At 69.5% G+C, this 27,588-nt stretch overlaps 5 protein-coding genes across 6 annotated transcripts; 3 read left to right on the top strand and 2 right to left on the bottom strand.

Annotated features, from left to right (window-relative positions):
• The first annotated feature begins 232 nt into the window (after positions 1-232).
• Positions 233-7,099, top strand: YJU2 (YJU2 splicing factor homolog). The gene is made up of 8 exons (XM_026105470.2): positions 233-352; positions 1,211-1,311; positions 1,640-1,784; positions 2,191-2,325; positions 2,705-2,886; positions 3,453-3,573; positions 4,552-4,717; positions 5,933-7,099. Exons 1-8 carry the CDS (start codon positions 329-331, stop codon positions 6,016-6,018), a joined length of 960 nt encoding a protein of 319 aa, XP_025961255.2. The 5' UTR covers positions 233-328; the 3' UTR covers positions 6,019-7,099.
• A 1,518-nt stretch (positions 7,100-8,617) lies between these two features.
• Positions 8,618-11,642, top strand: SHD (Src homology 2 domain containing transforming protein D). The gene is made up of 6 exons (XM_064497253.1): positions 8,618-8,927; positions 9,412-9,502; positions 9,620-9,820; positions 10,449-10,587; positions 11,045-11,164; positions 11,373-11,642. The coding sequence occupies exons 1-6, from the start codon at positions 8,694-8,696 to the stop codon at positions 11,557-11,559; spliced, it is 972 nt and encodes a 323-aa protein (XP_064353323.1). The 5' UTR covers positions 8,618-8,693; the 3' UTR covers positions 11,560-11,642.
• A 477-nt stretch (positions 11,643-12,119) lies between these two features.
• On the bottom strand, positions 12,120-15,671 carry TMIGD2 (transmembrane and immunoglobulin domain containing 2). Of its 2 annotated transcripts, XM_064497322.1 has the most exons (5): positions 15,091-15,671; positions 13,594-14,241; positions 13,487-13,510; positions 13,317-13,412; positions 12,120-12,493 (listed from the first exon to the last, which is right to left on the bottom strand). In XM_064497322.1, exons 1-5 carry the CDS (start codon positions 15,140-15,142, stop codon positions 12,315-12,317), a joined length of 999 nt encoding a protein of 332 aa, XP_064353392.1. In that variant the 5' UTR covers positions 15,143-15,671; the 3' UTR covers positions 12,120-12,314. The 2 variants fall into 2 exon arrangements, with proteins under 2 accessions (XP_064353392.1, XP_064353391.1); XM_064497321.1 differs by lacking the exon at positions 15,091-15,671 and having other exon boundaries at positions 13,594-14,818.
• Positions 15,672-15,885: 214 nt separating this feature from the next.
• Positions 15,886-21,764, top strand: FSD1 (fibronectin type III and SPRY domain containing 1). The gene is made up of 13 exons (XM_064497278.1): positions 15,886-15,995; positions 17,192-17,287; positions 17,561-17,692; positions 17,761-17,862; positions 18,601-18,623; positions 18,833-18,954; positions 19,519-19,728; positions 19,815-19,913; positions 20,065-20,224; positions 20,410-20,489; positions 20,801-21,052; positions 21,157-21,245; positions 21,361-21,764. The coding sequence occupies exons 1-13, from the start codon at positions 15,984-15,986 to the stop codon at positions 21,469-21,471; spliced, it is 1,488 nt and encodes a 495-aa protein (XP_064353348.1). The 5' UTR covers positions 15,886-15,983; the 3' UTR covers positions 21,472-21,764.
• Positions 21,765-22,024: 260 nt separating this feature from the next.
• Positions 22,025-27,532, bottom strand: STAP2 (signal transducing adaptor family member 2). Its single transcript, XM_064497358.1, has 11 exons — positions 27,327-27,532; positions 26,889-26,960; positions 25,809-25,904; positions 25,000-25,056; positions 24,743-24,879; positions 24,529-24,660; positions 23,712-23,781; positions 23,138-23,234; positions 22,619-22,891; positions 22,433-22,510; positions 22,025-22,217 (listed from the first exon to the last, which is right to left on the bottom strand). The coding sequence occupies exons 1-11, from the start codon at positions 27,411-27,413 to the stop codon at positions 22,159-22,161; spliced, it is 1,158 nt and encodes a 385-aa protein (XP_064353428.1). The 5' UTR covers positions 27,414-27,532; the 3' UTR covers positions 22,025-22,158.
• Between the last annotated feature and the right edge of the window lie 56 nt (positions 27,533-27,588).

The raw sequence follows: 27,588 nt of genomic DNA, 5'->3' as shown, positions 1-27,588 counted from the left end.
TCCTGCAACGTCTGGACCGGCCCCGCGCCCCCCTCCCCCGCCCCGGGGCCCGGGCTGCCGCGGCCGCCCTGGCCCCCCCCCGCCCGGAACGCTCCCCTCAGGCCGCCGCGCCCGCACGGGCACTTGGCGTCGAGCGCAGGGCCCGCGGCGCCTGGGCGGGGCTAGATGACGGGCAGCAGAGCTAGCCAATAGGCTCCCCCGGAAGGGGCGCTCTCACCAATGAGCGGAGGCAGGGGGCGGGGACTCTTTCCAGGAAGTTGTGGGACTGCGCGGGGGCGGTTGCCGGGCCGGGTTGGGTCGCGTAGGGGCGTGAAGGGGGGACGCAGCCATGTCGGAGCGGAAGGTTTTGAACGTGAGTTGGGGGGGGGGGGGTGGAAGAGACGTGGTGGGGCTCAGGCTGGGGGGAGGGCCTGGGTTGGGGGTCCCTGGTCAGTGCGGGGGGCCCTCGGGGTGCGGGGGTGTTTGAGGGTCCCCAGTTTAGGGGTCCTGGGGGGTCCCTGATCGGTGGGGGGTCCCTACGCTGCGGGTCTTGGGCGGTTCCTGATCAATGGAGGGGGACCTCGGGGTGGGGGAGGTCTTTGGGGGTTCTCAGGCTGGGGGTCTTGGGGAAGGTCCTTGCTCGGTGGGGAGGTCCCTAGCCTGGGAGTGGTCCCTGATGGCTGGGAGGGGTCTCAGGTTGAGAGGGTCCTGGGGGGTCCCTGGTCTGTGGGGGGAGTCTCAGGCTGATCGTGGTTCCCAGGCAGGGCAGGAGGTGGTTGGGGGGGGGGGGGGGATTGTCCCTGGCCTGGAGCTCCTGGCAGCATCTGGGGGGGCTGCTTGAGGCAGGGGGAGATAGGGGAGTCTGGAAGTGGGTCGTGGCAGGGCCTGGGGATCTGTGCAACTAGGGGAAGAGTGTGCAAAGGGTTGGGCATTTGGGGGTGTGGGGAGGGCAGGCCAGGGTTTGGGGGAGGGCAGGGGCCAAGGGCTTGGAGACAGGCAGATGGACAGAAAGACACTGGTGCCTGGACTCCAGCTGGGGATAGATATTGGGGTGTTTGCCCCTTTGTACTATGCCTAGCTAGTAGGGGCAGGCCAGCTCCTGCTCTGTGTGTGGGGAGCCTTGAGCTGATCGCAGGGACTGAAATGGCAAATGGGAGCCTCTCTGCCACAGTTCTCACCCCTTTGGGTATATCAGCACCCAGCACCCGCACGTCTCTGCCTTTTCTTGTAGAAATACTACCCGCCGGACTTTGATCCTGCTAAGATCCCAAAGCTCAAACTCCCGAAGGACCGGCAGTATGTGGTGCGGCTCATGGCTCCCTTCAACATGCGGTAAGAGGGGCCGTGCTGGTAGGAAGGAAGCAGCTGTAGAAGAGGGGAGTTTGCTTGGGGATCATTTAGCTTCCATACAGAGCAGAGGAGCTGCTGCCAGCTGCCACTAGAGGTGGCATGGTTCATGAGAAGAGGGAGGAGGGAGAGGGAAGAGGTGCTGGGGGTCATTTTGGGGTTCTTTGAAGAGTAGGTGCTGAATTTGCAAAGGAAAAAGAAACCATTGCTCAGAACCTAGGCTGGCACAGCCTGAAAATCACTTGGACCTTTCTCAGTCTTTTTGTTCTCTTCTTTTGGTGTGTTATGGACTTCTCTTTCTGTTCTTTCACAGATGCAAGACATGTGGTGAATACATCTATAAGGGGAAGAAGTTCAATGCCCGTAAGGAGACTGTTCAGAATGAGGTGTACCTGGGACTTCCCATCTTCCGCTTCTACATCAAGTGCACACGTTGCTTGGCAGAGATCACTTTCAAGGTGAAGTTTCTTTGGGTGGTTCTGTATTTTCTGGGCTCTTGGTTTCTGGGCAGGCTGCACGGTCTGTGGGCTGGGCACTGGAAATGAGGGATAGCTAGCTCTGTGGGGAAGGGATGTCCTAGCAAAGATGGAATCAGTGTGTGCACTATTTGATGTCTTTTCCCTTTTCGTAGCAGTTCATAGCCCTGAAATGTCTCGCCCGTCACACGGGCAGGGCACAATAGCAAATCATCTGTAGGGGAGCACAGGGGTGTAGGTGATTGCCTGCCTGTGATATGAATGAAACAGCACAGGGGGATCAGGGAAACACTCGCGTGTGGCTCTGGAAGTAGTGCTTGGATGTTTGTAGGCAGCAGAGTGCCTGGAGCAGGATTCCCCCAGTACAATGATTTCGTTTCTTCCGTAGACAGATCCCGAGAACACGGATTACACCATGGAGCATGGGGCCACTCGCAACTTCCAAGCTGAGAAGCTCTTGGAGGAAGAAGAGAAGAGAATGCAGAAGGAGAGGGAAGACGAAGAGCTAAACAATCCTATGAAGGTACTGGAACACGCCCTTCTCTGCAGAGCAGAAACCTCATGCTGGCTCCAGCTGGCTTTCCCTCGCAGAGCAGGTGACTTTTTGTAGCTGTTGGCTTAGTTCCTCAGGCTCCTGAGGTATTGCTGTGCTCCAGAGCAGTCCTTGGAGCCAGTACAGACAGACGGGAGCCACTTCTCTGCTCCTAGGAGGTTTTCTCCCATGCTGGAACTTGTGACAGGTTGCAGTTTACCCCTATCAAGCATACCAAGTCATGAAAATTAGGCTGATGACCTTCTTGGTGCTTTCCGTGCTGTACTTGGTGTACAGGCTGTGTCAGACCCTGCTGGTGGGCCCTGCCACCTCACGTAAGCTTGGCTTCCTCCTCCTCTTCCTCACCCAGGTCCTGGAGAACCGAACCAAGGACTCCAAGCTGGAGATGGAGGTTCTGGAGAACCTGCAGGAGCTGAAGGAGCTCAACCAGCGCCAGGCAAATGTGGACTTCGAGGCCATGCTACAGCAGTACAAGGAGTATGAGGAGGAGCAGAAGCGCAAGGAGCAAGAGGAGGACGAGCAAGAGATGAAGTGAGTGGGGTGAAAGTGTCCCTGGGCGTGTGAAACCAGCTGAGCTGGTCCTGGCCAGGCAGGGCTGCATCTTGCCCTCTCCTCAGCTCCTTGAGGACCCTGAAGTGAGGACCCTGAAGTGAGGGCTGAGGGAGACACTGCTTGAGGGGCCTGAGTTCGTAGGAGCTGGGTTGGTGGGATGTTGTCCTGATTGGGCTGTGAGGAGATTTGGGGCAGTTTGTCATGGGTAGGCGTTTGGGGAGGGGAGAGAAATGCATTTGATGGAGGTGGTGGGGGGGTTTAAGCATCTCCCTGGTGGGGAGATCAGGGCTGCTGCAGGGGCCCGACTTCCCTTGAGGAGCCTCTTCATGAGGAGAGGTCTCAGTGCTATCAACCTTCAGGTGCTCATTCTAAAAAGGCGACTTTTTAAAAAGCACCTGAGAAGCTGGATCCTGCCTGAGCTGCTGAATTCCAGCTCCGCTTACAACAAAGAGCGCAGGCACTGAGCCCAGCCCAGCCGGCGCTGCTGCTCGCGTGGTGGCAGGGAGCTGGCTCTGACCCTCTGCGCGGGGCCTCTCTCCGTGCAGAGCTATGCTGGAGGAAGCCCAGAACCGGCGGCTGCTGGTCGACTCCGATTCTGACGAAGAGCCTGCCAAAGTCCACGCAAAGCCAGTGGCAAAAATTAAACCTACAGACATCCTTCAGGAGGTGAGAGCGGGTACAGAGCCTTTTCCACCTGCCACGTCTCCTCCCCCACCCCAAAACTGCTGCCCTGAGTGCCTGTGTTGTCTCTTCTGTCCCTGTGCTGTGCAGAGGCTGGAGTCCTAATGTCGGTCACGCATGAGCAGCTCACAAAGCTCATGTCCCTGTGCAGTGGGTTGAAATGAGACAGGGATCAGCTGGTGATTTTAGTCTGTATCCGCTGAAAAGGGAGATGGTCTCGGCTGGGAGGGAGCTGCCCCCACCCTGGCTGGGAATGTGGCTCCCTTTGCCCTGCATCTCGGAAAGGATGCACTTGCCAGTGCTTTGGTCATCCCTCCGACATGATTTCACCACTCTGGAAAACTAGCAGCAGTGAAACGAGTGCCTGGGACGGCCTCTCCTTCAGCTCTGTTCAGCTCTGTGTTGGAGATGGGCAGGACAAAAGGGCTTTCAGTGCTCGGCTTCCAGGGGAGGGATTATCCCCGCAGACAGGCCCCCTAGCACTGTCGTTTTTTGATGTCGATCCATGTCTGCTGGGACCTCTGTCTATTCGGACGAATCAAAGCTGCCTTGTTTCTAAGCTGGGCTGGGGTTAATCTGAGCAATGTTCCCTGGCCCAGCACTAATCTGCAGCCCTGGAGAGTTTGATTTCAGTGACCGGACCACCTGCAGGCATGCAGTCCCGGCTGCACAGTCCTGTGACATGCATCAGGCTCCTCACCGTCCCAGGGCCATCCTGTGGCTGTGCTAGCCTAGATTTAACTGTCACAGGCAATGGGACGTTCATCTCCGAGGGCTGTTTTGCAGCTATTTAGATCCATACCAGCTCTCCCTGTTTGTCTCACTTGTGCTAGTCACCCTGGGGGAGGATGCATCCCTTGGCTGCTGCAGGAGGCTCTCCCCATGTCTCTTGCTCTTTGTGCTGCTGTCTTCAGCAGTCCTTCTTCTCCCCCGTCCCCCTAATGCCCCTGTTTCCCTCCACAGGAACCCCAGCCCCAGGCTAAGAAGCTGAAAACTGAAAGCTGGGAACGGAGCGTGGGCACGTTGAACAGCAAGTCCCAGCTGGCCGGGCTTGTCACAGTGAGGAAGCCGAAGCCGGGTGCCACCCTGGCTAATGGGACGGAGAGGCAAGGGGCCACGGCCAGCACTGGTAACTGCCGACATGGGGATGGGGTTGGCTTGCCTGAGCGGAGTGCCTGGGGAGGGATCCAGCGGCACCAAAGTGGCGTTTAGCTCCACGTTGTCTTCAGAGCCTGAATGCTCTCAGGTCGAGTCTTTGTTGTGGGACAGATGTGACCGTGGCGGTGTAAGAAGGGGGTTGTCCTTGTTTCCAGGAGACGATGTAGCACCTGATGTACTGGAGAGAGAAGAGGTTCCTTCCTGGCCCTTGGCAGCAAGCCGGGACCTTGGAGACACTGGCAGGGTCATAAGCTTCAAAACAGCTTCTTAGTGCTCAGATACAATTCTGGGAACCACCACAATAGTGAGATATGATTGTAACAGCAAGAAAATTGCTTTGGTTTTGGGCCCTCTTGTAAAACCTACCAAATTTGGGAATTCAGTACCTCCAAAGAAGTGAAAACAAGCAGAAGGGCTTTCTAACACCTCGTTGTTCGCTGCCCTAGGAAGGCAGAGGGCCCGTGGGTTTGAGGAAGGATCTGGTCAGTTTATCCACTGGGCTGATCCAGTCCTTGGCTTAGGAAGCCCCTCTCCCCTGAGGGGGTCCCTGGGGGAGGACAGCTCTGTATTTGCCCCCTTTTTTCTTACGCTTTCTGCAACCACCTGCTCCTGGCTGCTGTCAAGGTCTGTTCAGCCCAGATTGTGCTGGAGGAACTGCTCGTCCTTCGAGGGCTCGGCTCGGAGCTGGCACAGGGCGCTCTGCCCACGACGCTGCTGCACGCTCGCAGCTGGCAGCTTGCAGAGCCGAAGCCGAGAGCTGGTTTCTCTCCTCCTCTCCAGTGGCTGAAATCTCCCTGGTGGCGCGATGGGGGGAAGAGCAGCAGAGCACCCTCCTCTCCCTGTGCCGCTCATTTGGGAGAGGGTTTTGCAGACCTTGGGCCAACCTTGCTGCTTCCTCCCCGTTGCCAGAGGCAGGGGGCTGCAGCTGAGGCGGTGTTGGGGGGGGTGCGGGGTCTCCTTGTCTGCCCAGTTTAACCTTGTCGTCCTCATTGAGATTCAGGCTGGGGGATGAGGCGCTGCTCGAACTCCCGCTCCCCGTGCCTCTGCTCCAGCCGTGCGCAGCTGCCTGCGGCTAGCAGAGCAAGGCAGGCTGGCGCTTCCGTGCGCAGTTGTGCCGAGCCCCTGGGGTTTGCCGGCAGCGGGGAGGGCTGTACCTGACGGTGTCTGCTCTCTGCTTGGCTTCCAGGCTCGTTTCCCACGGCAACGGGCACCACGTCCTCCCTCGGCTTGTTGGGGGCGTATTCGGACAGCGAGGACAGCACGAGTGACTGACGCGCGACCCAGCCGTGGCCGAGAGTGGGGACTGCGGGCTGTTCCTCCCCTCCCAGCGCAGAGCCGGCGTTGCTGCGTTCGGGCCCCGGCGGGGTTTCCAGGCCGCCTGCACGCAGACTGGCCATCTGGAGCCCCGGCGTCTTCACGCGGGGGACGCCGGGGTGTGTAGCCATCCTCCGAGGGCAGCGCGAGCTCTGCCCTGCCAGACCCCAGCAGCTGCCACCGGTTAACGGCACCAGCAAGACGAACACAGGGTGAACTGGATAAACAGCTTCCTCTTACAAGGATATCGCTGCTTGATTGCAGCAAGTGAAAAGCCCTGGTGCTGTCCCAGGCTGGCCATGCCCAGACCCAGCTTCCAGGCAGCCCCAGGGAGCATGATGTGTCCCAGCCCTGCTCCCATAACGGTTTTGGGAGTCCCGGGGCCTGCCTGGACAGTGCGGTTTGTTTTGCAGGTCCCCACTGTGCTCTCCCCTGCTCTGGCTTTCCCTGTGTCGGGGGCTGTGACTCACCAGCCCCCAGGGCCTTTCTCCCCTCCCTCCCTGTGTCCTGGGGAGCAGGGGGAAGGCAGGAGCTCGGCATCTCTCTTTTGCCAGGGACGTGCCCCCCTCTGCTTCTCTCGCCCTGCCTGTCTCCTGCCCCCCGTCACATGGGGCTCTGTTCCCCCCGTTGCCTCCTGCGTGGGGTGGGCCTGGATCCCCTGTTGGTTTTTTGTTGTAGGAGATGCCAAAAGCTGCAGCACTTATCCAGGCTTGTCCCCCCAGGCCCCTTCCCCTGCCAGAGCTGGGCTCGATCCTGCTGCTGCCCCGGGCTCAGGGGACAGTGGCTGGGTGGGGACACGTGCGCTGTGTGTCCAGGTGGTTCTGGCCTTCCCAGGGGAGGGGAGCAGAGCTGGCGGGTCCAGCCGAGGTCTGGGCACCCCTCACGCGGGGACGAGGATGTCCCAGCTGGGCTGACACCAGCCCTCCTGCAGCCCAGCTGCTCCCGGCAGCTCTGCGCTAAACCCGTCTCCGCTCCAGCTGCTCAGGGAGCAATTGGGTTTCGTCTGCTTGTAGCCAGGTAATAAAGTGGATGTGTCAGAGCCTGTCGCTTCTTCATCTTCTGTTTGACGGAGTGGCTGTTCATCCCCGAGGCGGGGGAGATGCAGCGAGTTTGTCCTACCCTTGCGTGTGTCGGGGCCGGGGGAGCCCCGAGGACGCTGCCTGGCGATACAGCTGGATGGGGGGGGCCGCGTTCCCCTGCCTCGGCAGAACTGGCCTGGGGAGGGGGGGCCACACGGCCTCTGTCTGTCCCAGCTGGGTCCCGACCTGGGGCTCTTCTTCCTCTTGTCCTAACCCGTGTCTGCTAATCTCCTCGCTGTCCCTGGGCTCCTTGTGAAGACCCCCACCCCTAATTAACAAGCCCTGATTAACCCACGCTTAGATCCTCACACGTGGCTCTGGGGCAGGTTGTGGGGCTGGGGTGGGGGGGCAGTCAGCATTGATGGGAGCAGGCAATAAAAGGCATCTCCCCCCCCCCAATCCTGCCGCACCACTGGCAATTAGCATTCCTCGCACGTGCGCTTTAATTAGCTTCTTCAAATATTAATGGTGGATATTGGGCTCCGGCCCTGGGATTTGCGTGTGATGAGATCTGTCACCAGCAGTTCTGCGAGACCGGCAGTGGGTCCCGCTCCCGGCGTGCCCCAGCCCCGCGTGTGCCCCCCACTGCCCCCCGCCACCACGCGTGTCCCCGACAGTCCCCCGGCTCGTGGGCCTGTGACAGAGACCTTTGTTCCAGGAAGGGACAAGGAGAGAGGCCGAAACAGGGCCAGGGACCCCCCTCCAGCCCTGCAGTGTGGCCCCCAAAGCCCCCCCATGCTGTGCTCCTGGACCCCAAATCCTGGGGGGGCAGAGAGGGGAGGCAGAGCCTCCTGCCCTGAGAGCCAGCTCCGCTGGGGCTGGGGGGTGCGGGGGGCCCTGGCGCTGCTCAAGGTCCCCCAAACCTCCCTGGAGCTGGTGGGGGACAAGACCACTGCGGCTGGGACCCCCCCGGGGCTCGGGCCCCCCAGCCTCTTCCCCAGGCCCCTGTGCTCGGGGGAGTTGGGCTTCTACCGGCCGGTGTCCTGGGGTCCCCGGGGGTCCCCCTGCACCCAGAGCACCCTGGGGGGGTCCCAGCTCCCCCCCAGTCCCAGTGTCCCTCTGGGGGGGTCTTGGTGCCCCCCCATCCCGGTGCCTGGGCCTCAGCTCCCCTCTTGTCCCGGTGCCCCCGGAGGTCTCAGCTCCCCCTTCCCGGTCTCTCGCCGTCCCGGTGCCCCCATCCCAATGCCCCCCCATCCCGGTATCCCCATCCCGATGTTCCCCATCCCGGTGCCCCGGCTCGGTACCCCCCCGTCCCGGTACCCCCCATCCCGGTACCCCCGTCCCGGCATCCCGCACCGCGGTGCCCCCATCCCGGCCCCCCCCTCCCGTACCCCCCCCTCCTTGTACCCCCATCCCCGGCGCCCATCCCGCCCCCCCCATCGCGACACCCGCCGTCCCGGCCCCGGCCCGGAGCCCCCCCGGAGGGGGCGGGGGGGGGGGACGCACGCTCCGGTCCGCGCCGAGCGCGGCGGCGACACAAAGCGGCTCCCGGTGCCGGCAGCGGTCGCGGGGCGCCGGTGCGCGCGGGGCTCCGGTGCCGGCGGCGGCCCCGCCATGGCCAAGTGGCTCCGGGAGTACCTGGGCCGGGGGGCCCGGCGCTCCCCCCCGCGCCCGCCCCAGCCCGACTACAGCGGCGGCGAGCGCCGCCCCGCCGGGGCCCCCCCGCCCGCCGGCCCCGGCCCCGGCCCCGGCCCCGGTCCCGGCCCCGGTCCCGCCGCCTCCCCCCGGCACCGGCTGGTCCGCGTGGGGGGCGCGGGGCCGGGCGGCGGCCCCCGCCGGCGGGAGCAGGTAGGGCCGGGGCGCGGGGGGCGCGGGGGGCGCGGGGGGCGGCGGGAGCGGGGGGCACCCGGGAGCCGGGAGGGGGCCGGGGGGAGCGGGGGGGCACCCGGCGGGGTCCGGCAGCAGTGGCCGGGGGGCACCGGGGGGCACCGGGGAGCACGGCGGGGGGCAGGACCCGGCGGCACCGGGGGGCACCGGGGGGGACTGGGGAGCAGGGACTGGGGAGCCCGGGGGGGTCGAGAGAACCGGGGGGGGCAATGGGGCACCCGGGGGGGGGGAGCGGGGGTCACCAGGGAGGGGGAACCGGGAGGGAGTCGAGGAGCACCGGGACAGAGGGCTGGGGGGGGGGGGGGGACAGGGGAGAACCGGGGGGAGGGATGGGGGCATCCACGGTGGGGACCGGGGGCACCGAGGGGAGGAGGAGGAGGGGGCCGGGCTGGGGCACAGGGCAGCACGGGGGGGTCCGGTCCCACGCGGGGCGCCCGCCCGGCAGGGCCGCGGCGAGAGCGAGTACTCGGAGCCCTTCGAGGCGGAGCAGGACCCGGCACCCGAGGGCGGCTGCGAGGAGCCCGCCGAGGCCGAAGGTGGGTGAGGGACGCGGGGGCAGCCCCAGCCGGGGCACCCGCAGCCCCCCGGCCCCTGCATGGGGGGCGAGGGGCGTCCTGGAGCCGGCGGCGCCCCCCACCCCTGCCCCTCCGCAGGGCGCCGGGGCCGGCGGGGGAGGCCGCGCCAGGGCCCGCGGCTCTACGACACCCCGTCCGAGGAGTGGGAGCCGGCGGGCGAGGGCGCGGGGCCGGCCGCGGCCCGGGAGAGCCGCCTGCCCCGGGACGACGAGCGGCCCGCGGACGAGTACGACCAGCCCTGGGAGTGGAAGAAGGACCACATCTCCCGGGCGTTCGCAGGTGCCAGCGTCCCTCGGGACCCGTGGGGACCACCCCGGGGACATCCCACGCCCAGCATCCCCCTGTGCCCATGGGGACCACCTTAGGGACATCCCACGCCCAGCATCACCTCATCACCCTTAGGTACATCCCAGTCCCAGTGTCCCCTGGCACCCATGGGTACCACCCTGGGGACATCTCACACCCAGCATCCCCCATCACCCATGGGTACCACCTTGGGGACATCCCAGCCCCAGCATCACCCCATCGCCCCTGGGTACATCCCAGCCCCAATGTCCCCTGGCACCCATGGGTACCACCCTGGGGACCTCCCAGTCCCAGCATCCCCCATCACCCATGGGTACCACCTTGGGGACATCCCAGCCCCAGCATCACCCCATCACCCCTAGGTACCACCCTGGGGACACCCCAGCCCCAGTGTCCCCTGGCATCCATGGGTACCACCCTGGCGATCTCCCAGTCCCAGCATCCCCCGGCAAGGCCAGCCCCATGGTGGGGACATCTGGGTTCATCGTGCTCTGGTGCTGAGAGCCGGTGGCCCAGGCCCTGGGTCCCCCTATCCCCACGTGGGGGGGTGCCGGGGTGCCCACGCCAGCGGGTGACAGCCCCCTCTCCCCCACCCCCGCAGTGCAGTTCGAGAGCCCCGACCGCTCCCCCAGCCGCCCCCGGGAGCCGCCGCGGACGCCCCGGGCCCCCGCAGGCGCCAGGCCGGGCTGCCCCCCCAGCCCGGGGCGCGTGGACCCCTCGCTGCCCCTGGAGAAGCAGGCGTAAGTCCGAGGGGCCCCGACCCACCTCGCCGCGGGTTCCCTCCTCCCCGGGGTGGCACCGATGCCCAGCCCGGGCAGCGTGGCGTGGAGGGGGCCCCATGGCGCAGAGGGTGCCCCGTGGTGCACATGGGTGCCCCATGGTGTGGAGGGTGCCCCATGGTGCAGAGAGTGCCCCATGGCATGGATGGGTCCCCATGGGGTGGAGGGTGCCCCATGGCATGGATGGGACCCCGTGGCATTGGCTGCTCCCCAAGGTGCAGATAGGTCCCCATGGCACGGATGGGTCCCCATGGCATGGACGTGTCCCCGTGGTGCAGACGGGTCCCCATGGCACAGACGGGTCCCCATGGCATGGCTGGAGCCCCGTAGCACAGCCAGAGCCCCGGTGTCCTTGGCCACCTGGCGCCGAGGTCCCCGACGGCCACCCGGACGCCAGGGTGACGCCGGGCCGCCGCAGGTGGTACCACGGCCCCATCGGGCGGGCGGGCGCCGAGACGCTGCTGGCGCTGTGCCGCGAGGGCAGCTTCCTGGTGCGGGACTGCGAGACCAGCCCCGACGACTACTCGCTCTCGCTGAGGTGAGCGCGGGGAGGGGGGGACACGGGCACGGGCGGTGGCCGGGGTCCTCGGCCGGGTGGGACGGGCAGCCCCCGGGTCGGGGTTGCCTGTGCACGGCTGTGTCCAGGGTTGTGCACCCGTGTGTGTGTGTGTGTGTGTGTGTGCACGCCCCCGGTTGTGCTTGCACGCCCACGTGGGCCCGTGCCTCAGTTTCCCCCCCGCCCGCAGGAGCAGCCAGGGCTTCGTGCACGTGAAGCTCACGCGGACGCGGGAGCGGCACTTCGTGCTGGGGCGCGCGGGGGCCGCCTTCCCCTCGGTGCCCGAGGCCGTGCGGCACTACACGGCGCGGGCGCTGCCCGTCCGCGGCGCCCGCCACCTCTCCCTGCTCTACCCCGTTGCCGCGCAGCCCCTGTGAGCCCGGCGCCGCACGGGAATGCCTGCCGGGCCCCCGTCGCCCCGGGCCCATGGCCACCATTAAACTCCAACGTGCAGACCGTGCCGCTGGCTGCCGTGTGCTTTGTGTCCCCATCCCTCCCTCCCCGGACGCCTGGGCCCCCACCCAGCTCGGGACACGGCCAAGGAGACACCCCGGGGTGCTGCCCTCCCAGTCCTGCCCCCCCCAGAGAGTGGCTCTGTAGACATGGAGACACTCTGGTGCCTCTTGGCGGGCTGTGCTCTATGGTCTGTCCCACTGTCACTTCCTCTCCTGGTCCACGGGTGGAAACCTGGGTGGTGGGGGGGGGGGGGGGGGAGACCCAGGTGCCCAGGCTCCTAGCCTCCCCCCCGCTCTAACCTGCCCCCCCCATCCGCCCAGGAGCCCAGGCGTCCGGGCAAGGGTGGCATCCGCGGGGGCCTCTCCAGCGGTGGGGGGACGCCCCGTACAGCAGCGGGTGCTGGTGGGGGGTGTCAAAGGCGCGGGAAGCTGCCGCACGGGAAACAGAGGGAGATGGTGCAAAACACCTTTTTGGGGGGGGGGGGTCTTTTCTGCACACCGGCGGGGCGAACCGAGCCTGGGGCACCCGCGCACCACCGCGGCGACCGGCCGAGGGGCAGCCCGCGGGCAGACCGAGGCGTGGGTGCAGTTGCGTGGTGCCAGCTTTCGATGCCCAAATGCAAAAAACCCACAACGGGGGACATCTCTGCGGGTCGTCAGGGCCCCTGCGCAGCCCCTCAGGGCCGGGCACGGCGGGCGCCGGGGGTCCCGGGGTGCCCAGGGCATGCAGGGGGCTGGGGGGGCCGTGCCCGCTGGAGGCCCTCCTGGTAGATGCTGTTGTCCAGCTCCTTGAGGGAGACCAGGTCCTTGGGGGCCCGCGTCGAGCGGGGCAGCGTGTTCGCGTAGATGACCGTGTCTGGCAGTCGGTGGGCATCAGGCAGGCTCGCGAGCCCCCCCAAGACGCTGGCACGGCCGGGTCCCCCCTCCACGGTGTCCCCCCCACCCCGGGGTCTCCCTTGGGTGTCCCCATGGGGTGAGCGCCAGCGGGAGCTGGGGTGCAGTGGGCACAGGGGGAGGTGGGCACAGGGGGAGATGGGCATGGGGGTAGGTGGGTTTGGGGTAGACGAGCTCAGGGGTATTTGGGCACAGGGGCAGATGGATGGGCACAGGGGCAGATGGATGGGCATGGGGCAGACAGGCACGGGGCAGACAGGCATGGGGCAGACAGGCATGGGGCAGGCGGGCATGGGGCAGGTGGGCACAGGGGAGGTGGGCACAGGGGTACTTAGGCAAAGGGTAGATGGTCGCAGGGGTATTTGGGCATGGGGGAGATGGGCTGGGGGTATTGGGCATGGGTGGATGGCAACCGGTGTTGGGGCACGGGGTGGATGGACACGGGGAAATGGTTGTGGGACATTTGGGTGCAGGGACATTGGGGCACGGGGGCATTTGGGCACAGGTATATTTGGGCATGGGGGCATGCGGGCACAGGGCATTTGGGCACGGGGGCATTTGGGCATGGCGGTATTTGGGTGCAGGAGTATTTGGGCACAGGGGCATTTGGGCATGGGGTTTTCAGGCATGGGTGGTATTTGGCACGGGGGCATTTGGGCACAGGGGTATTTGGGTGCAGGGGCATTTGGGCACGGGGGCATTTGGGCAGGGGGGTACTTGGGCACAGGGGTATTTGGGCAGGGGGGTATTTGGGCGCGGGGGCCTTTGGGCGCGGGGGGGGTTACCTGCACTCCTGCACCGGCGCCGGCAGCAGCAGAGGCCCAGGGCGAGCAGCAGCAGGGCCGAGCCCCCCAGGCCCCCGCCCAGCGCCGCGGGCAGCCCTGCAAGCGCAGGCGGCTCAGCCGGGCGCCCCGGGACACGCGGGCACCGCCGGCACCGTCCGCGCCCCGCTTACCCACGCCGCGTCCGTCGTCAGGCGCTGCCGGCGCGGGAAAACCGGAGTCAGGGCCCTGCCGTCCCCACCGCCGCGGGGGTCCCCGCCGCCCGCCGCCGCCCGCCTACCTGCGCCCACGCTGAGCAGGGTGCCGTTGCCGGTGGCGGTGGCGAGGCGGGGGATCTCCAGGGTGACCCGGCACACGTAGCAGCCGGCGTGGCCCGGGCGGGCGCCGCGGAGGTGCAGGGTGGCCCGGGGCGGGCGCCAGGCGAGGCGCAGGCACGGGGCGCAGGCGGCGGGGGCCGCGGGGCCGGCGGGGCGCAGGCGGGCCTCGCACAGCGCCTCGTCCCCCCCGGCCTTGAGCCACTCCAGGCGCAGCAGCTGCCAGCGCTCGGCGGCCGCCACGCGGCACCCCAGGGCCACCCCGCCGCCCGGGGCCACCCAGGCCTGCCGCGGCTCCTGGCTCACCCGCAGGGCGCCCGCCGCCCCCGGCGTCGGCCCCCCGCTCCCCCCCCGCCCCGGCGCTGCCCCCGGGGACGGGGACACCAGGGCACCCTGGGGAGGGGGACACGTTGGGCCGGCTGCCCCGGGGTCCTCCGGTGTCACCCATGGGGATGGGGACACTGAAGCATCCCAGGGGGGACACGTGGGTCCCGCTGCCCCAGGGTCCTCTGGTGTCACCCATGGGGATGGGGACACTGAGGCACCCCGGGGAGGGGGAGATGTGGGTCCGGCTGTCCCGGTGCCACCCATGGGGACGGAGACATCAAGGCACCCTGGGGAAGGGGACCCAGTTGTCCAGCTGCCCCAGTGCCACCCATGGGAATGGGGACACCAGGGCACCCTGGGGAAGGGGACCCAGCTGTCTGGCTGCCCCAGTGTCCCCTGGTGCCACCCATCGGAATGGGGACACCAGAGCACCCTGAGGAAGGGGACCCAGCTGCGCCAGTGTCCCCCAGTGCCACCCATGGGGACGGAGACACCAGGGCACCATGGAGAAGGGGACCCAGATGTCTGGCTGCGCCAGTGTCCCCCAGTGCCACCCATGGGGACGGGGACACCAGGGCACCCTGGGGAAGGTGACCCAGATGTCTGGCTGCACCAGTGTCCCCCAGTGCCACACACGGGGACAGGGACACCAGGGCACCCTGAGGAAGGGGACCCAGCTGCGCCAGTGTCCCCCAGTGCCACCCATGGGGACGGGGACGCCAGGGCACCCCATGGGAGGGGACCACAGTGTCTGGATGCCCCAGTGCCACCCCCAGGGACAGGGGACCTGAGTCACCTCGGGGAGCTGGCCCCAGGCGTCCTACTTGCACATCCTCCCCCGCCCCCCCAGCCCCTGACCACAGACCTGAGATGACGCACACCGGATGCCCCCCCTGTCTGTCCCCATCCTGTCCCTCCCGCTCTGTCTGTCCCCATCCTGCCCCCCCACCCATGTCCCCCTCCATCTGCCCCATCTCGCCCCCCTCCATGTCCCCACCGCCCCCATCCCCTTCCCTCCAGCCGTGTCACCCCCCGCGGCCCGTCCGTCTGTCCCCAGTCCGGCCCCCTAACCCCTCTCCGGCCCCCGGGGACGGTCCCCTCCGGCCTCCCCGGCCTCCCCGGCCGTCCCCGCTCACCGGTGAGGAGGATGAGGAGGACGAGGAGGACGGGCACCCCGGGCCCCCCCATGGCGGTGCCCCCGCTGGCGGCCTCCTGCCCGAGGGCTCCCTGTCACCCAGGCGTCCGCATCCCCGAGGTGCTGCCGGCCCCCCGAGTCCTCGCCGGGCGCCCACGCCTGCCCCGCGTGACGCCACGCTTCCTGCCACGGCCCCGCGGACGGGCCACGGGGACGGGGACGGGAACGGCACCGCGGATGCTGGGGGGGGCCGGGGGGCGGACATGGCTGGGGAGCGGGGACACGAGCGTCGGGGTGGGGACGGGGAGGGGGACGTGGACAGGGCACGGGGACACAGGCATCGACGGGCATGGGGATGGGGACGGGGTGGGGACGGGGTGGGACACCTTCGGGGGTCTCGCACCAGGGCGCCCACCTGGGCAAGGGAAACTGAGGCAGCTCAGCCCGGCCCCCCCCCTACACGGGGCCATGCCACCCCTCCGGCCGCGACCCCCGGCTTGGGGACACATCCTGACCCCCGGCGCACACTGACGGTCCCCACTCCGGACCCACTGGGAGAACTGGGACAACGGGGCCGCCCTTACTGGGAGACGCCCTCCCCCCCGGCTCTGTGCCCCGGCCTGGGGCACCGCCGCCCGCCGGCGCTCAGCCCGCCCCCCCGGGGGGGGGGGGGGGGGGTCCCCTCCCCGGACTACATTTCCCAGCGTGCCCCGCGGTCTCCCCGGACTACATTTCCCGGCATGCCGCGGGGCGCGCCCTGGGTCTCCCGGCGCGCCGCGGGGCCGGACTCGCTTTCCCGGCGTGCCCCGCGGGGGCGGGGCGGGCGGCGCCGCCGCTCCCGCTTTGTTGGTGCGCGGGGCCGAGCGGCGGCGGCGGCGGCGGGGCCGGCCCGGTATGGGCGACCAGGTGGGGCCGGGCTGCGGGCCGGGGCGAGGGGGGGGAGAGGGATGGGGGGATGGAGAGAGGAGGGATGGGGGGATGGAGAGAGGAGGGAGGGAGGGATGGAGAGAGGAGGGATAGAGGAAGGAGGGATGGATGGAGGGATGGAGAGAGAAGGGGAGGGGGAAGGAAGGATGGATGGAGAGAGGAGGGATAGAGGAAGGACATATGGAGGAAGGAGGGATAGAGTAAGGAGGCGTGGAGAGAGGAGGGATGGAGGGATAGAGGAAGAGGGAGGGATGAAGGGATGGAGAGAGGAGGGATGGAGGGATAGAGAAAGAGGGAGGGAGGGATGAAGGGATGGAGAGAGGAGGGATGGAGGGATAGAGGAAGAGGGAGGGAGGGATGAAGGGATGGGGAGAGGAGGGATGGAGGAAGGATGGATAGAGAAAGGAGTTATGAAGGAAGGAAGCATGAAGGAAAGGAGGAAAAAAGGATGGAGGGATGAAGGAGGGATGGGGGATGGAGGAAAGAAGGATGAAAGAGAGGGGTGCAGCAAGGAGGGACTGAGGGGTGCAGGAAGGAGGGATCAAGGGGATGAAGGCTGGAGGAAGGAGGGTCAGGTGTGAAGGAATGGGGAATGGAGGAAGAGAGGAGGGATAGAGGATGAAGGGAGAAGGGATGGAGGAAGGAGGGACAGAGCAATGAAGAATGGAGAGAGAAAGGACAGAAAATGAAGGGAGGAGGGACGAAGGATGGAGGAATGGAGTGATACAGGATGGAGGATGGAGGGAGGGACAGAGGGATGCAGGATGGAGGAATGGAGTGATACAGGATGGAGGGAGGAGGGACAGAGCGATGCGGGATGGAGGGAGGAGGGATGCGGGATGGAGGGAGGAGGGATGCGGGATGGATGGCCGGAGGACAGAGCCCGCAAGGGGGGGGCGCTGGGGCTCGGTCCCCCCAGGAGTCCCCGAGGGGCAGTGCCGGGCGGGGGGACGCGCTGGGGGCCGTCCCCTCCCTGCCGGGCAGCGCACACGCTTGCCAAGTCATGTCGCAGCTGCCTGCCACGGCCGCAGGGCCCCGGACGCCTGGGCCCCCTTGGCGCCTGGCACGCGCCGGCCGGCGGGGGGGGCCTGCGGGGGGGCAGGGTGCTGAGCCGGCCGCGGGGCGCCGGGCGCTGCCGGGGCTGCGGGGGGGTGCTGACAGGGGCGCCGGGGCAGGAGGCGCTGCGGAAGATCATCACCACGCTGGCCGTGAAGAATGAGGAGATCCAGAACTTCATCTACGCCCTCAAGCAGATGCTGCAGAACGTGGAGGTAGCCCGGCCCCCTCTCGCCCGCCGGCCTTCGGCCTCGCGCCCTCCCCGCCGCCAGCCCCGCGGCCTTCGGTGCCTGCTTGGGCCCCATCCCCGCCATCGCGGGTGCCCCCGTTGGCGCGGCGGGGCCCCTTCCCCCCCCGCGGCACGGGCACCAGGCACCCACCTTCACCACGGGGTCAGGGTGGCCCCGGCAGCCCCGTCACCCGTCGGAGGTGGGCAGCGGCGAGGCCGGGGCCGTGCCGTGCCCGCTGACGCCCGCCGTCGCCGCCAGGACAACTCGGCCCGGGTGCAGGAGGACCTGGAGGGCGAGTTTCAGTCCCTGTACGCGCTGCTGGACGAGCTCAAGGACAACATGCTCATGAAGATCAAGCAGGACCGCGCCAGCCGCACCTACGAGCTGCAGGTGAGCGCCCGCCCTGCGCGCCCGCCGGCCGCGGCCACCGCCGCCCACTGCTGCTCTCCCCCCTTCAGGCCCAGCTGGCGGCTTGCGCCAAGGCCCTGGAGAGCTCGGAGGAGCTGCTGGAGACGGCCAACCAGACCCTGGAGACCGCCAACAACCACGACTTCCCCCAGGTGGGCGCCGTGCCGGGCACCGTCCCCGCCTAACGCCCGGCGCGGGGGCACGAGGCCCCCCCGTCCCTCCTGCCCTCCGGCCGATGCCTCCTCATAACCGCGCTTGCCCCAGGCGGGCACCTCAGCTCTCTTTCCAGCCTGGGCGCCGTGTTAACGCTGGGCTGCCTTCGCCCGCTGCGGGACTAGATTAGGACCGGGCAAGTGGGCACCGGTTAGAGCACCAGGTCGCGGCGGGGAGGAGGAGGAGGGTTAAAGCAGCGCGGGGCAGGGCGGCCTGGGCGCCTGGGTCCTCTCGTTCGCCTGCCCCTGGGGTGCTGCTTCGTGCCCTCTTTCTCCTGTGGGCATGTGGCCACGTGGGTGTCCCCGTGGGGAGATGGGTGCTGTAGCAGGGCAGGGATTTGGGCACCCTGTGCTATGTAGTTTGGTGGCAGGGATTCGGGCACCCTGTGCCAGGTGGGTGCCAGGACAGGGATGTGGTCACGCTGTGCCATGCAGCTTTGGTGGCAGGGATTTGGGCACCCTGTGCTATGCGGTTTCGGTGGCAGGGATTCGGGTGCGCTGTGCCATGCAAGTTTGGTGGCAGGGATTCGGGCACCCTGTGCCATGCGGGTTTGGTGGCAGGGACTCGGGCGCGCTGTGCCACGCGGGTCGCAGAGCAGGGCACGCTGTACCACGCTGGCTCCTGGCATCGCTGTCTCACCCTCTATTTTTTCTCCTCTTTTCCTCTGCGCTCTCAAGGCTGCCAAACAGATCAAGGATAGGTACGGTACCCCCGTGCCCCCCGCATCCCCCCGCATCCCCACTAACCCGCGCGGTGTCACCCGCGCCCCGGGCCCATCCCACGGGCACGGGGCCGGGGGCTCTGCCCACCCTCTCCCCGCGGCCGCGCAGGGTGGGGGGCGGCCGGGCAGGGCCGGCGGGGCGCCCGGCTCCCGGCCCCGCTGACTCTCGTCCCCGCGCCCCCGCGCAGCGTGACGATGGCGCCCGCCTTCCGCCTCTCGCTCAAGGCCAAGGTGAGCGATAACATGAGCCACTTGATGGTGGATTTTGCCCAGGAGCGGCGCCTGCTCCAGGCCCTCGCCTTCCTGCCAGGTATCGCCCACGGGCCGCGGGGGCGGGCAGGCGGGTGCCCCGGGGCACGGAGGGCAGTGCCGGCCTGGGTGGTGGTCCAGGGGCGAAGGGGTCTGCTGGGTGCCAGGGGGTGGGGGCGAGGCGCTGGGGAGCTCCGGGGTTGGGGGGGAGTGGGGGGGTACAAGGCTTGGGGACTCTGATGCCCCATCCGGAGGTGCCAGGCTGGGGGGCTCTGGGGGTGCCGTGCCCAGGGACGCGGTGGGTGCTGTGCTCAGGGCCTCGGGGTGCAACGGCCAGGATCTCTGCGGGTGCCGTCCTGGGGATTCGGGGTGCCGTGCCCACGGGATCTACGTGGATGCCGTGTCCGGCAGTCCCCGGGTGCCATGCCGACGTGTCTCTGGGGGTGCCGTGCCCAGGGACCCTGCAGGTGCCATGCCTGGAGGGCCCTGCGGTGCCCGGGCCAGCCGTGGGCGCCCTGCCTGGGGTCTCGGGGTGCCGCGTCCGGGGGAGCCGGGGGAGCGGTGCCGGCGGGGCTGGCAGCAGGGCTGCCGCAGGCGGGCCTGGCACGGCTGCTCCCGCGGGCAGTGCCCAGCACCCCCGAGATCGACCTGGCCGAGTCGCTGGTGGCCGACAACTGCGTGACGCTGGCCTGGCGGATGCCCGACGAGGACAGCAAGATCGACCATTACGTGCTGGAGTACCGCAAGACCAACTTCGAGGGGCCGCCCCGCGCCAAGGAGGACCAGCCCTGGATGGTGATCGAGGGCATCAAGGGCACCGAGTACACCCTCTCCGGTGAGGGATGGCCCCGCCAGGCTTTGCAGCGAGCATGGGGGTCCCGGTGCCCCCGTGCCCCCCTGCTAACCCCGCTGTGCCCACAGGGCTGAAGTTCGACATGAAGTACATGAATTTCCGGGTGCGGGCATGTAACAAGGCCGTAGCGGGCGAGTTCTCCGAGCCGGTCACTTTGGAGACCAGAGGTGGGTACCAGGGGGTGGCTTTGGGCACCAGGGGTGGCAGGGCGCTTGGTGGGACCCCCTGTGCCACCCCTGCCTGGCCACGCCAGGGCTCCGTGACGCCTCGGTGCCAGGCGGGGGACACGGGGGACGTGCTGACGGTGGCTGTCCCCAGCGTTCATGTTCCGGCTGGACGCCAGCACGTGCCACCAGAACCTGCGGGTGGAGGAGCTCAGCGTGGAGTGGGATGCCACGGGCGGCAAGGTGCAGGACGTCAAGGCCCGCGAGAAGGACGGGAAGGGCAGGACGGCCTCGCCAGCCAACTCGCCCGCCAGGTAACGCCAACCTCCGCCGTCCCCCCAGCCCAGCAGGTAACGCCAACCTCCAGGTAACGCCAACCCCCCGGTAATACCCACTCCCCCCCGTAACGCCAACCCCCGGGTAATGCCAGCCCCTTTGGGTAACGCCAACCTCCCCGCGTAATGCCCACCCCTGCCTCGCTGGTGTCCATCTGTCCTAGGGTCGTGCAGTCGCCCAAGAGGATGCCCTCGGGGCGCGGGGGCAGAGACCGCTTCACCGCCGAGTCCTACACGGTCCTGGGTGAGCGCCGGGGTGCCGAGGGCAGCGGGGGGGCGATGGGGACCTTGCCTGCACGGAGGGGTAGAGAGGGGATGGGGACCTGGGGACACCGAGGGGAGCACAGCAGGGGTGAGGACCTGATGGCACAGAGGGGGATGGTGGCATGAGGGGGGGACATGGGGCACCCAGGGGACCCGAGGGTGCAGGAAGGGGCACGCAGGTGTGTGACAGCCCCCCCCCCGAGAGCCCCAGGGCAGAGGTCGGACCCCAGCACGAGGACAAGGCACCGGGGCAGAGCCGTGCCCGGCCCGGCCAGCGCCCGGTGCCCGCAGGCGACACGCTGATCGACGCGGACGACCACTACTGGGAGGTGCGGTACGACCGGGACAGCAAGGCCTTCGGCGTGGGGGTGGCGTATCGCAGCCTGGGCAAGTTTGACCAGCTGGGCAAGACCTCGGCCTCCTGGTGCCTCCACCTCAACAACTGGCTGCAGGTCAGCTTCAGCGCCAAGCACGCCAACAAGGCCAAGGTGCTGGACGTGCCCGTGCCCGACTGCATCGGCGTCTACTGCAACTTCCACGAAGGTGGGTGCGGGCGCGGGGCGCTGCCAGGCGTTGGGACGTTCGCTGCCAGGGCACCGGGCAGCAGAGCGCGGAGACCCTGCTCAGGGAGCTGCGCGTGCCCGCAGGGTTCCTGTCCTTCTACAACGCCAGGACGAAGCAGCTGCTGCACACCTTCAAGGCCAGGTTCACCCAGCCGGTGCTCCCCGCCTTCATGGTAAGGGGGGCCAGGGCCTCGGGGTGCCCTCGGAGGGCGGCTCAGCCCCTCCCGCGTCGCGCAGGACGCCTGGGCTCGCGGCCGTGCCATGCCCCGTCCCTGTGCCCCCCTCCAGGTCTGGTGCGGCAGCTTCCACGTCTCCTCGGGCCTGCAGGTGCCCAGCGCCGTGAAATGCCTCCAGAAGCGCAACAGCACCGCCAGCAGCTCCAACGCCAGCCTGACCTAGAGCCGGGCCCTGGCCCCCCCCGGGCCCCCCCGGGCGAGAGCACTGAATGTACCGACCCCCCCCCCGCCCCGCGTACGCCGCCCTCGCCGCCCGCCCCGGGCACCGGCAGGGCTGTGCCAGCTCCCCGGGCCCCCGCCGGCTGCCGGCACGCGCTGGCCCCCACGGCCTCTGGGTCGCCCCCCCAACTCCGCGTCATCCCCCCCCCTCGCTGCCACGGGCACCGGCCTGGGCGCTGCCCCCTCACCATCGACAGCTGCTTCTGGCCTTAAGAATAAATTGGGATCTAGGTGTGACGCGGCCCCGCTGCCCTGCCGGCGCTGGGAGGGTGCCGGGAGCCCGGGGCGCAGAGGGGGTGTTTTGGGGGGGGAGAAGCCCCCCCAGTGCTGTGCCCGCGGCACCAAGGACGCAGCCGGGGCTGAGCAGGAACAGATGAGACTTTATTTGCAGCACGGTCCGGGGGCCGCTTCTGCCTCCGGTGCCTGCAACGGCCCCCCGGGCCCCGTCCCCCTGTGCCCCCCTGCCCAGCGCGGGGCTGGGGGCAGCTCTGCCCTGGGGTGGGCGCTGGTGGCCCCACACGTGGCTGGTCACTCTCGGGGGGGTCACCCAGGCCCCCCCTCAGCACCAAGGCTGCTGCGGGGGGGGGGTCTGTGCCCGGCACGGGGCACCCACGGGCCCCCGCAGCACCCATCAGTCGCCGACGAGAGCTCGTCGCGCCTGCAGCTTCTTGGCAAGCTCCTCCACCATGCCTGCGGCACGGGGGGGGGCTGGAAGGCTGGCGGGCGGGGGTCCGGGCCCCCACCCCCCCTTTCCAGCCCCTGCTGGCACCTGAGCCCTGATGGGCCCCTCTGCTCCAGCCGCTCGTCCCTGCTGCCCTCCGGGGCCGGCGGCAGCACCCAGGTGTCCTCCCACCCCCCCCGTCCAGCCCCAGCAGCGGGGCCCAGGCGTCCGGGCCCCCCCTCACCTGCGGAGCCGTCCTGCGGGTGCGGCAGGGCAGGGCGGGGGGCAACGCGGGGGGCTGAGCTCTGGGGGGCTCCAGCACCTATAGAGGAGTGCGGGGGGGGGGTCAGCATGTGGGTGCCCCCCGCCCGGTCCCTGCGGCAGGCTCTGTGCCCTCCTGCCTCAGTTTCCCCGTGTGCGGCCGGCTCACCCTGCTCGTTCATGTAGGTCGGCTCGGCCGGCGGGGTCCGGGCGGGTGCCCCCGGGAGCCGCGGCGCGGGGGGGCCAGGGCTCGAGGCCGGCCGCGGCACGGGGACGCGGGCCCTGGCGGCGGCGTGCAGAGTGGAGGCTGGTGGCTGGCGGGGCTGGGACGCGGGGGCACCCCGGGGGGCCGTGGTGGCTCCCCGGGGGGCCGCGGGCGGGCAGGGGGGCTTGCACACCGCCCGGACCCTCTCCCCGTTCTCCCCATCCGTCTCCACGAACTCTGGGGCAGAGAGGGGACGTCACTGCCCCCGCACACGGCCCCAGCCCCCCAGCCACCCCCCAACACCTCCCCAAACCCCCTCCAACCCCTCAGCACCCCAAAACTCCCTCCAACTCCCCCAGTCCACCACCACCCTCCTGCACCCCGGCAGCACCCTATACCCTCTCCCTGGACCCTGACAGCCCCAGCCGCCTTCCCGCAGCACCCAACACCCTTCACCCCCCCCCCCAGCCCCCCGGCGCCCACCGAGCCGCGGCGTGTACTCCCTGGCCAGGGGCCGCAGGCTGCCCTTGCTGTTCTCCACGAAGTAGGCCACCACCTCGGCCAGCGAGGAGCACCGGTGCTGGTGGGACACGGCGTCACGCGGGCACCTCCATGGGTGCTGCCCCCCCCAGCCCAGCCCCGTGGGTCCCACTCCCCGGGGGGCCCAGTGCCTTGGGGTAACCCCTGGAGGTCCCAGACCCAGGGGGTCCCAGGCCCTTGAGGTGGCCCCTGGAGGTCCCAGACGCTGGGTGAGTCCCATCCCTTGGGTCCTGGGCCGTGGTGAGGGGGGAGTCCCAGTCCTTGGGGGTCCCAGGCCCTGTCTGTCTTAGTCCCTGGGGTCCCAATCCCTTGACTCCAAGTCCCCAGGGGTCTCAGCCCTTGGGGGTCCTTGTCCTTAGGGGTCCCAAGCCCTTGTGTCCCAGCCCTTGGGGTTCCCAGCCCCCTGAGGGGCCCCAAACCTTGCACCCCAGGCCTGGTGGCTCCCAGGCCTCGGGGCAGCTCAGTCCTGGGGGTCCCTGTCCCCGGCGCCAGCCAGGCTCTGCCCCACGTCACTCACCGGCGTCTCCACGTCGATGACGTATTCCTGCCCCACGCGGGTCACCTTGTAGTGCTTCACCAGCGCGGTGCTGCCCGACAGGCTCCGTCAGCGGGTGGCCCACCCACCGGGCCCACCAGCGTGGGGACCTGCCACCCCTCGCACGGGGACCTGCACCCTGGAGCCACCCCTCACGTGGGGACCCGCACCTTGGAGCCACCTCCTGCATAGGGACCCATGTCCTGATGCCAGCCCTTGCATGGGGACCTGCAGCCTGGAGCCACCCCTTGCACTGGGACCCATGTCCTGGAGCCACCCCTTGCATGGGGACCCGTGTCCTGGTGCCACCCATTGCACAGGGACCCACGTCCTGGTGCCACCTCTTGCACTGGGACCCACGTCCTGGTGCCACCCCTTGCACAAGGACCTGTGTCCTGGTGCCAGCCCCTCTCATGGAGATCCACATCCTGATGCCAGCCCCTTGCATGGGGACCCATGTCCTGGTGTCACCTGTTGCACAGGGACCCGTGTCCTCGTGCCACCCCTCGCATGGGGAGCTGTGTCCTGATGCCAGCCCCTTGTACAGGGACCTGTGTCCTGGTGCCACTCCTTGCACCGGGACCCATGTCCTGATGCCAGCCCCTCTCATGGAGACCCACATCCTGGTGCCACCCCTTGCAAGGGGACCCGTGTCCTGGTGCCACCCCTAGCACAGGGACCCACATCCTGATGCCACTCCTTGCATGGGGACCTGTGTCCTGGTGCCAGCCCCTTGCACGGGGACCCCCCGCCCGGTGCCCGCCCCCCACGAGGCCTCCCCAGCGGCAGCCCCGCTCACCCGCTCAGCGCCTGGCGCGTGGTGACGGAGAGGCCCTGGCCGTGCCCGCCGGGGCGCAGCACCATGTTCCCGCTGCCCGCGCTCCTCTCCAGCAGCCGCTCGGCCTCCGAGCGCGACACCTCGTAGAAGCAGCTGGGCGCCCGGGGGGGCGGTGAGCCGCGCCGTGCCCCGCCGTGGGACCCCCGCGGCCCTGCCCGCGGCCCCCCGCACTCACTCGGGCACCGGCGGCGCGGCGGGCCTGGGGGGGCCGGGGGGGCCGGGGGCCGCCCGACGCTCCTGCTCCTCGCGCAGTGCCTCCGCCAGCTGCACCATGTGGCCCGGCAGCAGCGCCAGGTCCGCGGGCACCTGCAGCTGCGGGAGGGCACCGGGCGCTGGGCACGGCGTGGGGACCCCCCCCCCCGGGGACACCCGGGATGCCCTGCCACCCCCCCGCCCCCCCCGGGCAGCCTGGTGCCGGCGCCCCGTGCCCACCTCCACCATGGTCAGGATGAATCCCCGCCACAGCTCCTGCGCCTCCGGGCTCTCCGCCTGCGGGGAACGGGGGGGGGGTGAGGGCAGACCCCGGCCTGGCCCCTGGGCCCCCCCCATGTCCCTGTGCCCCCTCCGTGTCCCCAAACTCTGTCCCCTGTGACCCTGCGTGCCCCTGGGTCCCCCCCAGCCCCCTAACCCTGTCCCTTGTGTCCCTCCATGCCCTTGGGTCTTCCCTTCACCCCTGGACCCTGTCCCTTCTGCCCCCCATGTCCCCAAACCCTGTCCTCTCTGCCCCTCTGTGCCCCTGTGTCCCCCCCAGCCCCCTAACCCTGTGCCCCTCCATGCCCCTGTGCCCCCCCAGCCCCCAAACCCTGTCCCTGTGCCCCTCCCTGGCCCTGCAGCTCCCCGTGTCCCCAAACCCTGTCCCCTCTGCCTCTTCATGCCCCTGGGTCCCCCCTTCACCCTGGACCCTGTCCCCCCCCATGTCCCTGTGCCCCCCCATGTCCCCAAACCCTTTCCCCTGTGTCCCTGGGTCCCCCCTTCACCCCCTGACCCTGCCCTCCTATCTGTGCCCCATGTTTCCCCTTGTGTCCCCGAACCTTGTCCCCTCTGCCCCTCCATGTCCCTGTACCCCCCATGTCCCCGTATCCCCCTCTGCATCCCCCAACTCATGGCACCCCCATACTCGTGTCTCCCTCTGTCCCCCCTGCCTGTGCCCCCCCCTCTGTCCCTTCATCCTCCAGCCCCCCACGCCCCCGGCTCCCCTGTGCCCCCCCGTGCCCCCCGTGCCCCCCGGCGGGGTCCCTCACCTTGAGCAGCACCTCCTGGCCCGGCAGCCGCAGGCTGAGCCGGGAGCCCTGCGCCTGCACCGCCAGCAGCTCGCCCAGCTCCAGCGCCTCCAGGGGCTGGGGGCACCCGAGCCGTGGGCCCCCGCCACGAGCCTCAGCCTGCCCCGCGCCCTGCTGCCTTCGGGGGCTGGGGGCTGGCCGCCCCCCCCCAAGCGGGGGTCCCACCCTCACCCCCCCCCAAGGGTCCCAGCCCCGAGGAGCCCACCCAGAGGGGGTCCCAGCTTGGGGGGGGTCCCACCTCGAGGGTCCCATGCCCTGAGGGTCTCAGGGGTCCCATCCTCAAGGAGCCCACCCAGAGGGGGTCCCAGCTTGGGGGGTCCCACCTCCAGGGTCCCATCCCCTGAGGGTGTCAGGGGTCCCAGCCCCGAGGAGCCCACCCAGAGGGGGTCCCAGCTTGGGGGGGTCCCACCTCCAGGGTCCCATGCCCTGAGGGTGTCAGGGGTCCCATCCCTGAGGAGCCCACCCAGAGGGGGTCCCAGCTTGGGGGGTCCCACCTCCAGGGTCCCATGCCCTGAGGGTGTCAGGGGTCCCATCCCCGAGGAGCCCACCCAGAGGGGGTCCCAGCTTGGGGGGGGTCCCACCTCCAGGGTCCCATGCCCTGAGGGTGTCAGGGGTCCCATCCTCAAGGAGCCCACCCAGAGGGGGTCCCAGCTTGGGGGGGGTCCCACCTCCAGGGTCCCATCCCCTGAGGGTGTCAGGGGTCCCATCCCCAAGGAGCCCACCCAGAGGGGGTCCCAGCTTGGGGGGGGTCCCACCTCCAGGGTCCCATCCCCTGAGGGTCTCAGGGGTCCCATCCCCGAGGAGCCCACCCAGAGGGGGTCCCAGCTTGGGGGGGGTCCCACCTCCAGGGTCCCATGCCCTGAGGGTCTCGGGGTCCCGTCCCAAATGGGCTCCCGGCCTGGGGGTCCCCACCAAGGGGTCCCACCTCGCAGGTCCCGTTTGGAGGTCCCACCTCGGGGGGGGGTCCCAGCGGCAGGGGGGGGTCCCGGGGGTCCCAGCCCTGAGGTCCCACCCGGGGGGGTCCCAGCCCCCCCGCCCTACCTGGGGGTCCCGGGGCGCCTCGTAGAAGCTGAGCGTGAGCCCCCGCAGCCCGGCCCAGACCCTCCGGTAGCCCTGCGCGACGGGGCGGCCTCAGCTCCGCGCCCGGGGACGCGGCACCGGGAAGTGCGCACGGGGCACCGGCACCGCGCCAGCACCGGGCCGCGTCCCCGGCACCGGCACCGGCACCAGCACCGGCACCGCGCCCGCAGCGCCCCGCGGGCCGGGGCACCGGCAGCGGCGGCCGAGTCCGGGGGGGGGGGGGTCGGGGGGGCGGTCCCGGGGAAGTCCCGGGGAGTCCCGAGGGTCGATCCCGGGGATCGGTCCCGGGGGAATCCCGGGGATCGGTCCCGTGGGAGCCCCGGGGAGTCCCAGGAGCTGGTGCCGGGGGTCGGTGCCGGGGGTCGGTGCCGGGGGTCGGCGCCGGGGGTCCCAGCCCACCTCGTCCCGCGGCCCCCGCTTCTCCACGAAGCCCTCGTAGCAGTGCCGGGCGCGGCGCCGGCGGGGCGGCAGCACCGGCAGGGCCATCTCCGCCCGCCGCCGGGACCGCAGGTGCCGCCGGGCACCGGGCACCGGGCGCCGCACCAGCCCCGCCCGCGGCGCGGAGCGAAGGGCACCGCGGGGCCGCCCGCGGCAGGGGGCGTGGCCAGGCCGGGGCGGGGGCGGGGCCAGCGCCCCGGTGCGGCGCGGGGGCGGGGCGAGG

This window comes from Dromaius novaehollandiae, chromosome 25 (genome assembly GCF_036370855.1).
Source record: "Dromaius novaehollandiae isolate bDroNov1 chromosome 25, bDroNov1.hap1, whole genome shotgun sequence".
NCBI classification, from domain to species: domain Eukaryota; kingdom Metazoa; phylum Chordata; class Aves; order Casuariiformes; family Dromaiidae; genus Dromaius; species Dromaius novaehollandiae.
This window is presented reverse-complemented; position numbering and strand designations above follow the sequence as displayed.

What these genes read in the sequence shown, in the direction of transcription:
- TMIGD2 (XM_064497321.1), bottom strand. Translation starts at nt 14,512, where the DNA reads ATGGGTGGCACTGGGGGACACTGGCGCAGCCAGACATCTGGGTCCCCT. An exon ending in CCTGCTCAGCGTGGGCGCAG is followed by an intron (nt 13,511 to 13,593) that starts GTAGGCGGGCGG and finishes CCGCGCCGGCAG; the next exon opens with CGCCTGACGACGGACGCGGC. An exon ending in TGACGACGGACGCGGCGTGG is followed by an intron (nt 13,413 to 13,486) that starts GTAAGCGGGGCG and finishes CTGCGCTTGCAG; the next exon opens with GGCTGCCCGCGGCGCTGGGC.
- YJU2 (XM_026105470.2), top strand. Translation starts at nt 329, where the DNA reads ATGTCGGAGCGGAAGGTTTTGAAC. An exon ending in CGGAGCGGAAGGTTTTGAAC is followed by an intron (nt 353 to 1,210) that starts GTGAGTTGGGGG and finishes CTTTTCTTGTAG; the next exon opens with AAATACTACCCGCCGGACTT. An exon ending in AGGGGCCACGGCCAGCACTG is followed by an intron (nt 4,718 to 5,932) that starts GTAACTGCCGAC and finishes CTTGGCTTCCAG; the next exon opens with GCTCGTTTCCCACGGCAACG.
- STAP2 (XM_064497358.1), bottom strand. Translation starts at nt 27,413, where the DNA reads ATGGCCCTGCCGGTGCTGCCGCCCCGCCGGCGCCGCGCCCGGCACTGC. An exon ending in AGGCGCCCCGGGACCCCCAG is followed by an intron (nt 25,905 to 26,888) that starts GTAGGGCGGGGG and finishes GGGTGCCCCCAG; the next exon opens with CCCCTGGAGGCGCTGGAGCT. An exon ending in GGAGTACACGCCGCGGCTCG is followed by an intron (nt 22,892 to 23,137) that starts GTGGGCGCCGGG and finishes TCTCTGCCCCAG; the next exon opens with AGTTCGTGGAGACGGATGGG.
- FSD1 (XM_064497278.1), top strand. An exon ending in CACCGAGTACACCCTCTCCG is followed by an intron (nt 19,729 to 19,814) that starts GTGAGGGATGGC and finishes CTGTGCCCACAG; the next exon opens with GGCTGAAGTTCGACATGAAG. An exon ending in CGAGTCCTACACGGTCCTGG is followed by an intron (nt 20,490 to 20,800) that starts GTGAGCGCCGGG and finishes CGGTGCCCGCAG; the next exon opens with GCGACACGCTGATCGACGCG.
- SHD (XM_064497253.1), top strand. Translation starts at nt 8,694, where the DNA reads ATGGCCAAGTGGCTCCGGGAGTACCTGGGCCGGGGGGCCCGGCGCTCC. An exon ending in CATCTCCCGGGCGTTCGCAG is followed by an intron (nt 9,821 to 10,448) that starts GTGCCAGCGTCC and finishes CCACCCCCGCAG; the next exon opens with TGCAGTTCGAGAGCCCCGAC. An exon ending in CTGCCCCTGGAGAAGCAGGC is followed by an intron (nt 10,588 to 11,044) that starts GTAAGTCCGAGG and finishes GGGCCGCCGCAG; the next exon opens with GTGGTACCACGGCCCCATCG.